Source organism: Rosa rugosa, unplaced genomic scaffold, assembly GCF_958449725.1.
Source record: "Rosa rugosa unplaced genomic scaffold, drRosRugo1.1 SCAFFOLD_175, whole genome shotgun sequence".
NCBI classification, from domain to species: Eukaryota; Viridiplantae; Streptophyta; class Magnoliopsida; order Rosales; family Rosaceae; genus Rosa; species Rosa rugosa.
In genome coordinates this window covers 1-17,679 of record NW_026908931.1, presented here as the reverse complement: position 1 = coordinate 17,679, position 17,679 = coordinate 1, and the positions used below count along the sequence as shown (strand labels likewise).

Below are 17,679 nucleotides of genomic sequence, written 5' to 3'. Positions count from 1 at the left end.
TTGTCGGTTAATGTTTATGTGACAACTTTAACTTCCTCGCAAAAGATTAATTAGGCGACGACTTCTGTGAATTGTCGCTTAATGTTTATGTGATAACTAGATTTCTGTCACTGAATACTGATTTAGTGACCACTTCTGTGAGTTGTCGGTTAATGATTATGTGACAACCTTACCTTCCTCACTGAAAATCAATTTGGTGACAACTTTATTGGGTTGTCGCTTAATATTTATGTGACAATTTGAATTTCCTCGCTGAAAATCAATTTGGCGATAACTTTAATGGGTTGTTGCTTAATGTTTTTGAGACAATTTGAATTTCCTCACTGAAAATAAATTAGGCGACAACTTCTACTAGTTGTCGATTAATGTATATGTGACAACTTTAATTTTCTCACAAAAGGCCTATAAGGTGACGACTTTTACAGGTTGTCGCTTGATGATTATGCGACAACCTGAACTTTCTCGCTGAAAATCAATTTGGCGACAACTTTAATAGGTTGTTGCTTAATGTTTATGAGACAAGTTGAATTTCCTCACTGAAAATAAATTAGGCGACAACTTCTACTAGTTGTCGATTAATGTATATGTGACAACTTTAATTTTCTCACAAAAGATCTATAAGGTGACGACTTTTACAGGTTGTCGCTTGATGATTATGTGACAACCTGAACTTCCTCGCTCAAAATCAATTAGGCGACAACTTTTACGAGTTGTCGGTTAATGTTAATATGACAACTTTAATTTTCTCACAAAAGACCAATTAGGCGACAACTTGTATTAGTGGTCGGTCAATGTTTATGTGACAACTTTAATTTTCTTGCAAACGACCAATTAAGTGAGGACTTGTACAGGTTGTCACTTAATGTTTGTATGATAACCTGAACTTCCTCGCTGAAAACCAATTAGACGACGACCTGTACGAGTTGTCGGTTAATGTTTATGTGACAACTTTAATTTTCTCACAAAAAAACAATTAGGCGACGACTTTTACGGGTTGTTGCTTAGTGATTATGTGACAAGTTTAACTTACGCTCTGAAAACCAATTAGGCGGCGGTTTATAAGAATTGTCGTTTATTTTTTGTGCAACTACTCGCTTATTGTTTGAATTTTCTTGTCGACGTGAAATTTTTTAAGGCAGATTTGGGTGAGATGAAATCCTTTTGAGGCGAATTTGGATGAGGTAAATCTTCTCAAGGCGGATTTGAGGGAGGTGAAATCCCATGAAGCTGGGTAAGATGAAACCTCTCAAGGTTAATATGGGTGAGATGAAACCTTTCAAGGTGAATCTGGGTGAGGCCAAATTCCCTCAAGGCGGATTTGAGGGAGGTGAAATCCCATGAAGACGAATCTGGGTAAGATGAAACCTCTCAAGGTTAATCTGGGTGAAATGAAACCTCTCAAGGTGAATCTGGGTGAGGCAAAATTCCTTCAAGACGGATTTGAGTGAAGTGAAATTCGCTCAAGGCGAATCTGGATGAGGTAAAACCTCTTGAGGCAAATCTGAAACACATTGGTAGGTACAGCTTCGTGTCTCTGTTACTAATTGTTCAGTCCACCTTAATTCAAACCTATGCTCTCCAATCTCAATTAGTCTGATTATTGAACCCGCTAGCAGCTAGCAGAACAGCCAATCATATTGACCCTCAATAACGATTACAAAGGAAGAAATTCTTTAACAAAAGATGGAAAGTAAGACGATCTGGAGTATGCTTAGAATCAATCATTTTGGTATAAAGGTTCATGAAATAGTAATTTTTTTTTTTTTTTTCCAGTGGTGTACGTATTATCTGGGCAAAATGCTCCTTCTTCAATCGCATTATCTGGGCAAAATGCTCCTTCATTCCAGATTGAAGAGAAAGAACAGTGGAAAAGAAACCAAATTCAGATTGCTATCCTCCATTCCTCCTTCACGTACATACACAATCTAGGGATTACAAGCAAAAAATTATAATGCCCAGATGAAGAATCAAGTTCAGAACCTACCTGAAATCCATATCACAAAATGCAATGTATCAATATAGAGCTATATAGAAACACCCAATCTTGAAATTACAAAATTTCAGAAGCCTGACCCACACCTGATTTCATATCCCGAAGGTGTTAGATTCCATACAACGGGGTACGTAACTAGCCTGAGGCATCAGTCCTGCAAATGAACTTGGCTGTATGATACAGCCTGTATCAGTCATACCTGGGCAATAACAATCGAATCTAATTAGTTTTGTTCTTCTTCTTCCAAACAAGCATATACCTCCAACAGAACCATCATCCAAAACAGAATCGCAACCAAATCGATAAAGAGAGATTCCAATAATTGATCAAAGTTCCATAATTTCAATGAAATTTAATCAAAAAAACCCATGAAATATGAACAACAAAGAACGAACCTTTCAAAGAGAAGAGTGGGCATTTGAGATTGGGGTTGGGGTTCCAAATCTCATTGAGAAGGGTGGGCATCTGGTAAATTAGCGGACGAGCTTTCGAAGTCCATCAATTGACGGAAAAATTTCTCCGGAGGCTCCGATGATGAAGGGGGCCATGAGAGAGGGGGTGGCGGGCGGTGAGTGTGCGGGACGGAGAGAAATTGTAGAAGAGGTTTCAGAACCAAAATAATAATAATAATAATAAAAAGGAATATGTCCAAGATTTAGATTAGCTCTAGGATTAGGTCCTGCATAAAACCTATTTCACAAAGGAAAAGATATGTTGGCCCGACTGGGAATTCTCCAGCTTCACGGAAAAAGAAAAAGAAAAAAATATAAATAACAGAAACAACAATAACAAAAAGCAATAAACATTGAGTTTGGAATTTGATTGTTTGTTTCTTCTCACGGGCAGTCCCATATCTCAATCAATCTCTTTTGAATTCAGTGAGGAGCAGCGAAAGCTTCTTAATAATTTGACGCAACAAGAATGGATAGGGCGTGGATTCAGTGGGGTTCAGATCCAAATTATCGGTTTACTAATGCGTTTAAAGAAGGGGTTAACTCTTTTCTTGAGGTTGCGAAGCATCATGTGAATGCGAATAATCAGATCTCATGTCCGTGCATGAAGTGCAATAACACAAATTCACACCCTTTAACCGTGGTCAAGATCCATTTATTGAAAAATGGCATGGTAACAACATATAACCCATGGATATATCACGGAGAACAGAATGAAGTGCGAAGTCAAACTATTCCGAATAGCCCAGTTGATGCATCTGAACACAATACAGGTATTTTTGATATGATGAACGATCTTTTTCCAATGGCTTGGGGTATGAAACCATTCATGTTTGTAAATATGATTGTGCCTTGTTCTACAAAGAGAATGAAGGGAAAGACAAATGTCCGGTTTGTAATGAGCCACGATATAAGAATAGTGATCGTGAACAGAAAAAAAAGGTTCCTCAGAAAGTGTTGCGATATTTTCCATTGAAACCAAGGTTACAAAGATTATTCAGATCTAGACACACATCGAATGACATGAGATGGCATAAAGATAAACGAGTTGATGTGGAGGGTGAGATGAGGCATCCGGCAGACTCTGTAGCTTGGAAAGAGTTTGATAAAATGTGGCACACCTGTTCGGGGACGAGCCACACTTCCTCCACCTGATCTATGGGGTGAGAGATCGACAGAGGAGTGGCATTGGCTATGTGATAAACTCTACACCGATCCAAAATATATTGTATGTATTCTTTACTCCTTTATTTTTTCAAAATATTTTTATTGTTGAATGTTTTTTTAAAAGAAATAATATTACAGTTTTATGCTTTGATTAAAAATTTTAGAGTACATAATTAACCTCACAATATTTATAAAGGATAAATGCGAGAAGAATTCAACTAGCCGAAAGAGACAAAGGAGTACGCATCGTGGTGGAGCTATGCCTTTCATTCAACATGCTTTGAGGACAGCCAAGGTAAATTTAATGAGTTTCAAGTGAGTTAATTAAAATGTTATCTTGAATAATTGTTAATTTGGGAGATTTTTTTAAATTGCAGGAGGGTAATCCTTTGTCTTTCATAGACAATTGGGCAGCTATGTATCAAGATTCAAATAGCAATTGGGTTAGTGATGCTGCACGTGATAAATATGTAAGTATTGTTATCAATTTTGTTAAAGTCGTATTAGTTTTGGGAAAATAATTACTATTTAAATATATAAGTAAATAACATATTTATTTTTGTTTTTATATTTTATTTTTGTAGGATCGACTGAAAAATAAGAGAGAAGAGCATAAGGAGAAACTAACCCTGGAGGCACCAGAGGGTACTCCACCAGAATCTGTACAAGTTACTGCGCGTGATGAGATTCCAATCATGGCTGAAGAGTGTGGAAGGAAGGGAAAAAGAGTTCGTGGTTTAGGCTCGTTTCCTCGCATGGAGCTTCCAACTGTTACATCTTCAACAGCTGTGAGTTCTGAGATGAACGTAATGCAAGATAAAGTGAAGAAGCTTGAATCAACTGTGGACACTATGCGGTCACAAAATGCACAGCTAATGACAATGTTGAAGAAGTTCATGATGAATAGCCAAGGTTGCTTTGCTGATACAGAAAACATTGACATGAATATCGTAGTACCCAACAGTGAAGAAGATGATGTCTTTGGAAGAGATGAAGACGGTGTCCAAAACAATGGAGATAATTCTGAAACAGAGGATTTGGAGGAAGATTTGTGATTCATAGTTATTTTTAGTAATTTTTGGATTAGGATTTAGCTAGTCTAGCTTGGCAAACAATTTTTCTTTTTATTAGCTATTATTATTTTTGGGTAGAATTTTGTAAACTCTATTTGATTTATGATTTAATAAATCTTTTATTATTATTAATAAATTAATTTTTTAAATATTCAAATTATTTTTAAATTTTTAAATAAATAATTATTAAATGAGACAAACAATCCAGCCTCATTTAAAGTCATTTGCAACAAACAATGATTCTTTTGCATATGTTGCAAATCATTATATGCGATCTTGCCTATTATTTTTTTCAACAAATATTTAATCTTGCATTTTATATTTTCGACAACTATGCTAATTTGACATATCTTTATAAAGATATTGGTGACAATCCAGAGTTGTCGTAAAAAGACTAAATTTCTCGCTTAATTAAATATGCGACACATTTGGGTTGTCGCAACCAGTTGTCGCGTAATGTGTTTTACTGATTGTCAAAAGCGACGAAATAACAGGGTTGTCGTTTTTTCAATATGCAACGCAATAAGTTCCTCGACGAAATTATAGGAGACAAATAAGAAGCCTCACATATAATTTTCTACAACAAATGCATATGTGTCACATATTAATAGATGCAACAAAAATGAAACCTCGCAGTTACTTTTTGCAACAAAAAAAAGTCCCGCATATAAATTTTTGATCAAATATATAAGCCTTGCAGACGGAATATGCAACATAAACGAGGTCTCGTATATTAGAAATTGCAACAAACATAAAGTCTCGCTTATAGCATTCTGTAACGCACTTACTTGTCTCGCAATATGTCATACGCGAGGAACGAATTGCGTCGCTTATTGAAAATGCAACAAACATCCAAGCCCTGCATATGGAATATGCGACGTAAACGAAGTCTCATATATTAAAAATAGCAACAAATATAAAGTCTCACATATAGTTTTTAGTAACACACTTGTGTGTCTCACAATTTGTTATATGCGAGGAACCAAATGCGTCGCATATTGAAAAAGCGACAACCGTGTAATTTCGTCGCTTTTGACAATCAGTAAAACATATAAGGCGACAACTGGTTGCGACAACCCAAAGTCGTCGCATTTTTAATTCAGCGAGAAATTTAGACTTTTTACGACAACTTTTGGTTGTCGCCGATGACGTTTTCTCTTGTAGTGGCAGCGACCATTTGACCAAGCAAGGAACTCGCCGCCTACCTAGAGCAGACACGTTACTGCCACTAAGAGGTTGCGACCATTTGCACATTAAGGAACTCGCTGCCTACCTAGAGCATACAAGGCGCATAGAGTGCATAAACCAGCACGAAGGCCATTCCTTCCTACCAAACTACGGCAGAAACTTATTAGAAACAACAAACATACTATCAAAATACAACTATTAATGAAACAACTAACACCAGCAGCCCACCAGCACGGGCCCAAATCCCTGGGCTTGGCCTAACCTCCAATCTCCCCAAAGGATGCCAGGGCAACAGTCACCCAATCCGGCCACCAACTCCGCCTCCAACGAGCTCCAGGCGTCCAACCCCGCCACCAATTCCTCCGCCAACGAACCGGCACCATCAACCCTGCATAATCACGCCACCGCCCATTGATCTCGGCCAACATCTGAGGCCGAACCTCAAGGCGTTCGGGGTCGCCTCTGCCCGGAGATCGAAGCCCCGATCTGCCCAACCCAATAACCTCAGGCATCAACCCGATCACCGCAGGAGACAGTGACCCCTGATCTCGCCATCGACCAACAACACGCCCATGCCGCTCAACCCCTGTGATCGCCCATGACCGGAGAAAGTCAGACCGGAACAGATCCGCCCAACCCACCCTCCACCTCTCATCCACCTTTCCCGGGCCGCGCCTAAGATAAATTTATTAAATAAAAAAATGTTAATCGACAATAGAGGTGAATATGCTCGTTCACCCATTGGGTGGGTGAACCTAAGAATTGTCCAATTTAATTATCAACCTTCTTCAGAAAGATCAAAAATTGAAATCCCTAAATTCAATGTCCATGGCCTCCTCAATCCCCACCAGTCATCTCCAAATCCAGAGTCTCAAAGTCCGGCTTTACAACCTGAAATTGGAAAAGAGGTTGTCTCAATTTTCGAACAAGCTGAGATTAAGGAAGCACCCACGATGGCATCTTAGTGTCCACCAAAATCTTTGCAAAATAAAAGAAAGAGAGCAGAGAGGAAAACAAAGACAAAGAAATCAACCACGAGGTCGTGGGTCTAGGACCATTTCAGCCAGATGGATAAGACAATATTCGGTGAAATCGATGGGAAGCAACAGTAAGTTGAAAATGAGAAACAAGCAAAATGCAAGTACTATTGCACTGACCTTGCTTGTGATTTTTCCTTCAGTGGTACAAGTAGTCTTAGGAGACATATAGAACAAATATCAAGAAATCCCGATAAATTATAAATAAATTGTAAAATCAATTATCAACTCAATTATTATCAATTTAAAACAATAAGATAAATTAATATTCAGGAAATAATACTACACGCTCATTTATTTTAAAAACAAATGTCCACTCGCAGAATTGTGGCTATGATGGTAGTTTGATGATTTCCTCCTCGAGCTTAATCTACACGTCGTCTGAACAATTTGATACTATGAATAATTATTTTCGAGAACTTAATCTACACGTCGTCTGAACAATTTGATACTATGAATAATTATTTTCGATTCTCGAAAATAAATCGATGATTTAAATCGAAACCCTAAAACAATAATTCTACAAATGCTCGAGATCAATTAGAACGAGCTCAAATTTCATGGATCACGTTTACTTGATTATTCAAACAATCTATTGAAAAATAGGTCGATCCAACGATCGATTCTTCCCGAATCGAAATCCGAATCTCCGAAACTTCTGAAATTCCGATCATTTTCAAAGCATTCACCAATTGATACAAAATTTATATCCACATGTCCGTAATGCTATGCTCTACCTAATGGACCAAAACAGAAGCCTGAAGTGGCTGGACGCGTCGGCACAAGGGCCATGTGTGGGCTCTATGCACCGCCACCTCCAACACCAATTAAATTGGGCAGCAAGGCCTATACCAAATTCTTCCTCTCAACATCGATCCTGAACAACTTTCTCAACTAAGACCAAGTCCAATTTTAAGTGTAGAAGTTGAAATTTACCTTGAAAGGATTTGGGGCCAAAATCGTTCAAATCCGAACGACTTCCTCTGGTTGAATTGAGATGTGAAACTTGGTGGATTTGTAGAGCATGGCAAGACAAACAAAGCCTGGTCAGTCTGAACGTCCAATTTAAGCGTGCCACATGTCCAGGAACTCAGTTTAACATGCTTTACAACTTTCGTGAAGGAAATTTTCTCAAAAAGTAAACGAAAGAAAAAGTCAACATTTGGAAGCCCTAAAACTTCGAAACGAAAGTGAAAGTAAAGATAATTTTGTTTACCATCCAAATGACTAGTAAACGGGTAAATCTAGACACGTGGTGTAACACTTGCCCTTCCCATCCGGGTGAAACTGTTGGTAGTCTTCTAGATACTTCATTGCATACACAACCCTTTTATAAGCATTGAAGACATTCCCATCCCAAACCACGTTATTACGCTCTGCCTATAAAGCCCATGAGTACATGAAAAACATGTTGCACTCCAGGATTGAAAACACTTCCATTACATTCTTCAGCCAATCTTCTAAGAACACTCCAGAGGACCTTAACGCTTTCAACCCAATTTTGTTGAAAGACCAATAGCACAACACGGCCTCACAGTCTCTAAACACATGTAGTTTCTCTAACAGAGCCATGACAAAGAATACACCGAGTGTCATTTAGATTAACCTTTTTAGCTAAAGCACACTTAGTAAGCAGTATTCCACGTAGCAACCTCTACATGAAGGATCTAACTTTATAATTAGGAGGAACACAAGCACCCCAAATGTGTCTCCAGTACTTCCAATTCGTGCTAACACTTCCTGTAGAGCAATTAGTATGATCACTAAAGCCCTCAGTCATCCATGCTACATGGTACCCATTCTTTACAGAGTATGTCATCAGCCCCCTAATGCTAAAGGTATGCGAGCAATTAGGTTAGCCTCCATAGATGTAAAAAGCTCACCTATTAGATATAGACACCATTCCTTCTCATCCTGATCAATAATATCTTCAACCTTGAGAGCCTCCCATCCTTCCATAGGCAATAATGAAAATAGCTTCAAGTTGTGAGGGAAAGGGAGCCAATGATCATTCCAAACCGAGATCATACTCCCATTATCCACTTGAAAGAAAAACCCCTTCTACAACAATTCTCTCCTATTAACAATACTCTGCCAAGCATATGATGAACCCTTCACCAACTTAGCCCTCAAGAAATCAGTATCCGGAAAGTAATAGACCTTCTACAACTTCGAAATCAAAGAGCTAGGGTTTTGTAAAATCCTCTAACCTTGCTTAGCAAGTAAAGCTTGGTAAAAGTGCACCATGTTTCTAAAACCTAACCTTTCTTCCATCTTTGGAACACAACGTTTATCCTAAGCTAACCAATGTATCCTTTTCTCATTACTTTATCAGCCTATCAAAACATTGCCATCAAGCTGTGTATCTCAAAACAAAGGTACTAGGGAAGCTCAAAGCAACTCATCATATAGGTAGGTGTGGTTTGTGCCACTGCTTTGATCATTATCTCCTTACCTGTTGTACTAATAAGTGTCTTATCCCTCCAGCCTTGAGTACGTTTACGTACCTTCTCCGTCAAAAAATTAAATGCTTTAGACTTTAAGTAACTAATCTCAATGGGTAGCCCAAGGTACTTATCGTGCTTATCAACCCATAATACATCCAACATGGTTGCCAACTCATCCTGTTTCACGTTCTTACAGAAAGACACACAGCTCTTAATGATATAGAAGTTAAATCTCTCTATATAATTAATAGTAGTTAAGTTACTATATTGAAATGTTATATATTTAGTCAACTTTTATTACAAAAAATCAGGCCTTCGGGCAGGGCTTACAAGGGCCAGGGCGAGAGGGCTTTTTTGGGCTTATCACGAGCCTAACTAAAATCCGGCCCGTTGCTCAGCCCTCGAGTCTAACGGGTAGAGCTTTGGCAAGCCTAATCACTCACCAGACCGGGCAGACCTTCATCAGCCCATTGATTCACGGGTCAAATGATGAGCTCTACCTTAGTCTGACCTATGACTTTGTACCCTGTATGGGATTAAACAAAAATATGTAGTGCAGGTATGTAGGAATTGTACAATTTTTTTCTTTCTCACATTTAACACCATGCCCGAGCATCTTGGTATACACCTCATGTCGTTCGCATGGGAGAACGGGTGGCCGCTAGTCAACCTGCGCCTGCCTTGCAGACTAATCGCCAAACTGTGGCGACGCCTCTTCCTAGACCAGAGTGCGTAAGGCGTGATGAGGTGGAAGAGATGATTAGATTGGCTAATACAAGGGCTAACCTTGACGAGGTCTATGAGGGGCCCTTTCCTTCGCACATAATGCTCGCACCCTATCCTGTGGGCTATAAGAATATCACTTTCTCTACTTTTTCAGGAGAGGATACTGAGAGTGCGGCGACTCATTTGGCCAGGTTCAGGGTGCAATGCGGCCAGTATTAGAACTATGACAGCCTGAAGTGCAAAATCTTTGGCACCTCTCTATCAGGAGCTGCTTTCACTTGGTTCTCCAAACTGAAGCCGGGATCAGTTGCTAATTGGCCCGCGATGGAAAAGTTATCCAGGGAGACCTTCGGGGTTATAGAGCCCAAGGTTGACTTAGCCTCTTTTACCCAGATGGCTCAACAACTTAATGAGTCTGCTGTTGCTTATCTCCAGCGATTCCAGATTCAGAAAGCCAAGTTGAACATGGTGTTACCGGAAAAAGAATTGGTTAAACTGGCGATCAAGGGCTTGGAGCCATGCCAACGAAAGAAGCAACATGGTAGCTTGTTCAAATCCATGGGAGAGTTGATCACAGAGGTAGGCAGTTTCGAGCATCTCCTCAAGGAAACTAATGCGAGAAAGAATGCATCCAAGGGGACATACGTTCTAGGAAAGCACCGGACAGTGGTTGTTATAAATTATCAGCCAAGCACATATGATCCCTATTATCAGGGCGAAGAGTTGTTTCTGGAGGAGGATGAAGAGGAGGAAAACGATGTTTCCGCCTTCGAGCTAACTGGAAAAAAGAGTTTTGCACTCAAGTAGTTGAAGCTAACCAAAGAGCCAGTCAAGCTCAAGTCTGTGGCTTTCACCAAACCTGAATTCGCAACTTATACATATTATTAATGTCTAAGATTGGGCGGTAGCCTAATCTCGGTTAACGCTGGTCCGGTGGGCAGACCGCTACTTGTGATGTTCTCGGAGCTTCCGCTATCTTTCAAGTAAAATACAAAGGGGCGTCAGAGGGATAGACATTAACACATACAATGCGAACAAAGTACATGAGATACTCGATGAGATGATAGCCGCGAAGATGGTAAAAACTGACTTTGGATCTTTTCCCAGACCAGATCAGCTCAAAGGGAAGAAATATTGCAAATTCCATAATTTGTGGAACCACAACACAGCTGAGTGTGTTAAGCTGAAGGACCAGATCCAGGTTTGGTTGAATAATAGGAGTCTGCAAGTCGAATCCTCAACCAGTGCAGCAACCTTAGTGGATTTGAACCCCTTCCCTGACACAGGAGTAAACATGGTTAATGTGACCTAGAACAAAAGGGGCCAGCGAAAGCCAACGCTTGAACTGACTACTGAAGGCCAGGGGAAAGAAGAGGGGGAGGGACCAGCGAAGAAGAAGCTTAAACCTATTAGCGAGGCTTCGCCTGTTGTCCTGTGTTCGCGATGCTAAGAGGAGTGTGGCATCCAAGTGTCACACGAAGAGGTCGAACAGACTTTCCGCTTTGGCTCATTCCCGCCAATCAAGTGGGCCTCGCCTTCTAAAAACTTCTAGCCTTTCAGCCCTAAAGGAAAGGATAAAGCCGAGACTCCTTCCTCTCCAAAGGACTCCAACTTATTAAAGAAGTTAAGGGTTGCAGAGGAAGGAAAGATGCCAGACAAGAAGGACGAGGACAAGCGAAAGGATATCCTGACTAAACCATACATCCCGCCTGCTTCAACCTCTGCTATCAAGGAAGGAAAGTGGTACACAAGGGAGAAGGGCAAAGTGGTAGAGATCAGTCATTCCAAGAAGAGAAAGCTGTAGCACAGGTTTGGGGAAGCCAAGCGAACATTAGAGGCTCTTGATCAGGGCTTAATTAAACCTTCGCAATTGGTGAAGTCTCTAGAACAGTACCAGAAACAGATGGAAACACTAGTTGCCAAGCCTCTAGCGACTCCTCATAGCCTCCAAAGGCAGCTGAACTCAGCACCTGGTGTACCCAAGCCCAGTGTTTTTTGCAGGATCTCTAAAGAAAATCACCTCCGCCTGTAAAAAAAGAGAACTCGCCAAGCAGAAGACCCAACGTCAGGCGTCGTTTATTCCACGAAGAACCGGAAACTAAACCTTCAGTTTTTGAGAGACTGGGGGGCAAAGGCAATAACACGAAGACCAGAGTATAGTGGTCACAGCTTCAGAAGACGCTTCAGCAGTGAAGCAGAGGCAGGACCCACCGCAGCAGACTCCCGCTCTTAAGGAACAGAAGCAAGATCGGTTGTGGCTCCCACAAAAGAGGCGTTGGTTGCATACGTCGCTAAGCAATTCAGCGCGGATCCAGAACTGGAAGTCCCTGCTGACGAACCCAAACTGGACCTTGATCACGATATGAAGGAGACAGAAGTGGTGGACACCACTTGCAGCATGGCCTACATACTACCCGCGAAGTACGCTCTACCGGTCGCGGCTCAGGAATGCCAGGCAGTAGAAACTGACGAATCCGGTGAACAAATGCTTCAGGTTACCTCAGCAACCGCGACACCAGTAGGGGAAGCAGTATTCCTGGAAACTGAAGACGCCAACAGTAGAGGCTTTTTTATGAGCTTTACTAGGCCAACACTGGCTATGGTGCAGCACATGAGGGCTTTGTATATCACGGCGGAAGTTAACGGCGTCAAGGTTAGCAAGATCATGGTTGATACAGGGGCAGCTGTGAATGTCATTACTACAAGGACCATGCATTTGTTGGGAATCAAGAAGGAGAAAATCCAGTCCACTTCCCTCACCCTCAAGAACTTTGCAGGCACAGTAACCAAAATTTTGGCATTACTTTTCCTGTGAATCAAGGTCAGCCCTGCAGAAGGCGTCTAAGCTTTCTTTGTAACGGACTTCTATGCAGCTTACAGCGCCATTCTGGGCAAGGACTGGATTCATCGGAGCTACTGTGTTCCGTCTACCCTTCACTAAGAATTAATAATGTGGAACAGGGTTACGGATAAGGCAGAAGTAATCAAGGCTGATCCTAGATCTTTCCCTATCTCCGCGAATTACATAGATGTCAGGTATTACTTGGAGCCAATCACTCCATTGCAAGTTAGTGACATCGATAACAAAGGCCGCCCCACGGGGGTGACGACCTCTGAACTGGCACAGTTGGGGCTTACGCTCGCGAAGGAAGACCTGGAAAGGCCCGGCCACGCTGTGCCCCAATCTTAGGCCAATTAATGGATTATTCCCTTCCAGAAGAAGGAGTAGAGGCCTTTCACACCTTGTATGACAGATTGTCTTCATACTTGGTGGAGAAAGAGGCCTATGATCTAGTGGCCACACTGGAATGCGTCAATGAAGAGTTCACTGACCATGAGGAGGAAGAAGAGGTAATTCAAATAGCTCCAGCTGCATTGGATGATACTCCCCCAAAGGTCAAGGACCCCATCGAGCATCGAGCAAGTCAATTTGGGAAGTGTAGCTGAGCTCATGGAGGTGGCTATCAGCGCGAACTTGAAGCCTAGTGAGAAATAGAGGCTCATTGACTTGTTGCAAGAATACAAAGATTGTTTCGCTGAGAAATATGAAGATATGCCAGACCTGTCACCTGACTTGGCTTGCCACCAGCTGCCAACATTACCTGACAAGAGGCCTATAAAGCAAGAGCCTCGGCGAATGAACTCAGAGACCTAGGTCCTGGTCAAAGAGGAGGTTGAGAAGATGCACAAGTCCGGAATGATTAGGGTGGCCAAATATAACCAGTGGCTATCCAACATAGTGCCTGTTCGCAAGAAGAATGGTAAAATGATGGTCTGCGTGGACTACAGAGACCTCAATACTGCTACCCCTAAGGACATCTACCCTATGCCAGTTGCGGATATGTTGGCAGACGCGGTAGCAGGCCATGAACTCTTGTCCTTTATAGATGGGACAATGGGCTATCATCAAATCCCAGTTGCAGAAGAGGATAGGCACAAGACTGCTTTTCGCTGTCCTGGCTTTGCGGGAGTTTTTGAGTATATGGTTATGCCCTTTGGTCTAAAGAATGCGGGGGCCACATACCAGCGAGCGATGAACCTAATCTTCCACGACAGTCTGGGGAAGATTCTAGAGGTTTATATCGATGATGTGGTTGTTAAGTCCAAAAAGCGGGGAGACCACATCATGGACCTAAAAAAGGTCTTTGAACGCATGCACCTACACAAGTTGAAGATGAACTCGGCGAAATGCGTGTTTGGTGTTCAAGCTGGTGACTTCCTAGGCTTTATTGTCCACCAGAGAGGCATAGAAGTTCCAGAACATAAAGCTAATGCGGTCATCAATTCGCCACCCCGCGAACGAAAAAGGAGTTACAAAGGCTATTGGGGAAAATAAATTTTCTACGATGTTTTATTTCTAACTCTGCTAGGAAAATCTAGCCTTTCTCCTCCTTGCTCAAGCCTCAGGGGCAAAGTGAGTTTGTTTGGGAACCCAAGGATCAAGAGGCCTTCGACAGAATTAAGACCTATCTAGCAAGTCCACCGGTTCTCGTTCCGCCCAAGTCGGGTTTCCCACTCAAGCTTCATGTCTTCGCCGCTGAGGTTTCCATTGGCAGCCTTTTAGTGCAAGATGATGAAGAAGGGGTCGAACATGCTATTTTCTACCTCAGCAGAACGTTGAGGGATTGTGAGACGAGGTACACCCCAATGGAGAAGCTGTGTCTGACGCTATACTTCTCAGCATGTAAGTTGCGACACTACATGTTATCCTTTACTACGTGCATTATAGCTCAGACAGACTTGGTCAAGTATATGCTTTTGCGGCCTATTCTCAAAGGCCGGATTGGCAAGTGGGTGCTTACTTTGTCAGAATTTTCCCTACAGTATGTTCCCCAGAAAGCAGTTAAGGGCCAGGCCGTCGCGGACTTCCTGGCACACCATCCCATGTTGGAAGCACCAACAGTACGTGATTTGGAGGTCGCAACAGAGTCAATAGATCGACCTGACCTGGCCTGTTTACCTGAGTATGCTGAGTTATACCACGCAATGGTCTCGCTACATCCTTGGGTTTTGTACTTTAATGGCTCCAGAACGGAGACAATGGCCGGTGCAGGTGTCGTTTTGGAGAATCCGGCCGGAGATTGTTTTTCATACTCCTTCCAGTTAGAGTTCCGGTGCACCAATAACCAAGCTGAATATGAGGCCCTTATTATAGGCCTGGAGGTGTTATTAGAGTTGGGCCGGAGATTCACTGCTGGTCATCAACCAACTTCGCGAAAAGTTCAGATGCACAAGTTTCTTACTAGCCCCATACTTGGATAGAGCACTCGAACTGCTTGCCCAATTTGATGATGCGGACCTGGAACATATCCCTCACGAACGTAATTTCGCCGCTAGCCTAATTGGCTACGGGGATAACCTTCAAATATGGAGTTCGCGAGCTGATTTTGAAGGTAGAGTGACGGACCTTACCTTCGTGGATTGCCAGGGCTTACCCACCTGACGAACCAACAGTGGCTGTTCTAGATCCTATAGATGTGGACTGGCGTGTTCCTCTGATAGAGTACCTCCAACACCCAAACCAACCCACGGACAAGAAGATCCAATTCCTCGCGCTTAATTATTTTCTCAGGAACGATGAATTACGTAGGCGAGGGGAAGACGACATAGAATTCAGGTGTGTCTATGGCCGAGAAGCAAAGCGCCTAATGCGAGAGGCTCATGCGGGTGTGTGCGGTGCTCACCAAGCTGGCCTAAAGATGCGTTGGCTCCTTAGAAGACATGGTTATTACTGCCCAAGCATTCTGAAGGATTGCATAATGTTTGCAAAAGGCTGCCAGGACTGCTAGGCGCACGGGCCAGTCCAGCACATTCCCAATATACTTATGCAACCTATCATTATTAAGCCTTGGCTTGCGTGAGGTTGGGCATTGGACTTAATCGGCATGATTCACCCTCACTCCTCTGTCCAACACAAGTTCATCATCGTTGTCATTGACTTCTTTACAAAATGGGTCGAGGCTGAGCCTTTGAAAGAGGCTTCCGGTGCCACAATCCGGCAATTTATCTTTCACAACATTGTTTGCAGGTTTGGCATCCTGGAGGTTTTGGTTTCAGACAGGGGGGCATCTTTCATGGGCGGCGAGGTTGAGAAACTCGTGAATGACTTGGGCATACAGTTCATTTATTCCACCCCTTACTACGCCCAGTGTAATGGCCAAGCTGAGGCCAGCAATAAAATCGTCATCACTCTCCTGAAGAAGATGCTTGCAGAGAATCCTCGCAAGTGGCACGAGACTCTCTGGGCTTATCGCACATCTAAACGTAATCCTACAGCCACGACGCCTTATGCTCTCATGTTTGGTCATGATGCAGTTTTGCCCCTAGAAATCAATGTTCACTCTTTGCAGGTGCTGGATCAGCATCATCTTATTGGCGAAGACTATGTCCAAGCCATGTGGCAGGAACACGAAGATCTTAACGAAAAGCACTTAGAGGCATTAGACAGTTTAGTCATGGGAGTAGCTCACGCTTATGACAAGCGCACACGTGGCTGCAGCTACAAGGAGGGTGAGCTTGTTTCGAAGGCGGTTCTTCTGCTAGGAGAGAAGTTGGAAGGACGTGGCAAATGGACACTGCCATGGGAAGGACCGTTTGTTATTCATAGAGTTTTGGAGAAGGGAGCTTTTTACCTTAAAGACTTGGATGGCAGCATTCACCAGAATTTTATCAATGGCAGATACTTAAAGAAATACTACCCCAGTGTTTGGAAGTTTGAAGACCCACTAGATGCTCATTCGTTAGGGACTGGGGGGCACATTTAGTCTTCCTATGCTCGCATACCGTCTGCACATACCTCCACTAATATGGAGGATTTGCTACATCAACAAGCATAAGTAACACCCTCTTAGTGGGCCCACAAGCCATGGTGGGACCCGACCACGATATACATCTCGTACCTCGACACTCAAGCTACCCCGTGGTAGTCGGAAGCCGCCAAAAGCTTAACGGGAAGCCACCTTCCCGGCCTTGCCAAAATGCCTCTATGATAAGCTTTCTACATTAGAATAGAGGTTTCTTGTCCCACATTAGAAAACATGTAAAGGAAGGAGCCTCCCTCCCCTATAAAAGGAGACTCATTCCACTTACTCTACACTCCATTACATATTTTGTAATCCCCTTGGGCCGCAAGGCCTAACACCCATAGTACAATATTCAAGTGGACGTAGTCTCCTGCTAAGGCGGGAGATGAACCACTATACTTCTTGTGTCTCGCCCTCTCTCTCTCTCTCTAATGTTAATTAGACCCCCTCGGTCACCAACATTAACATCGTCATTCGCTAGGGCCTACTTCGGCGGCCCCTCTTTCCTGCTTTTACCTCGCTTAGTCAGACTAGGGGGCAACACTCTATTATACTGGGCCTCGCTTGTGACCTTTAAGGTGTAACGTTTTAAATTTTGTACTTAATTTTTAAATTTCTATTCAATTTTGTGTGGCCTATTCATGGGGCCAAAGAATCAAGAAGAACATTACTCACGTCTGGGTATTTGACAAAGATTATTGTATTCATAAAGTGGCTTTGCGGCCAAAAGAAGTACAATACATTCACTAAATTACAAAGCAAAAAGTGGCTAAAAAAGCAAACATCTAGTGTA

At 42.4% G+C, this 17,679-nt stretch overlaps 2 protein-coding genes and 1 long non-coding RNA gene across 3 annotated transcripts; 2 read left to right on the top strand and 1 right to left on the bottom strand.

Annotated features, from left to right (window-relative positions):
* Positions 1-1,684: 1,684 nt before the first annotated feature.
* Positions 1,685-3,204, bottom strand: LOC133724207 (uncharacterized). The gene is made up of 3 exons (XR_009853534.1): positions 2,389-3,204; positions 2,080-2,192; positions 1,685-1,984 (listed from the first exon to the last, which is right to left on the bottom strand). It is a non-coding gene; the product is annotated as an uncharacterized LOC133724207 (long non-coding RNA).
* Positions 3,205-3,811: 607 nt separating this feature from the next.
* Positions 3,812-4,742, top strand: LOC133724204 (uncharacterized). The gene is made up of 2 exons (XM_062150918.1): positions 3,812-4,082; positions 4,197-4,742. The coding sequence occupies exons 1-2, from the start codon at positions 4,029-4,031 to the stop codon at positions 4,665-4,667; spliced, it is 525 nt and encodes a 174-aa protein (XP_062006902.1). The 5' UTR covers positions 3,812-4,028; the 3' UTR covers positions 4,668-4,742.
* Positions 4,743-15,968: 11,226 nt separating this feature from the next.
* LOC133724206 (uncharacterized) lies at positions 15,969-16,847 on the top strand. The gene has a single exon (XM_062150919.1). The coding sequence runs from the start codon at positions 15,969-15,971 to the stop codon at positions 16,845-16,847; it is 879 nt and encodes a 292-aa protein (XP_062006903.1).
* Positions 16,848-17,679: the final 832 nt, after the last annotated feature.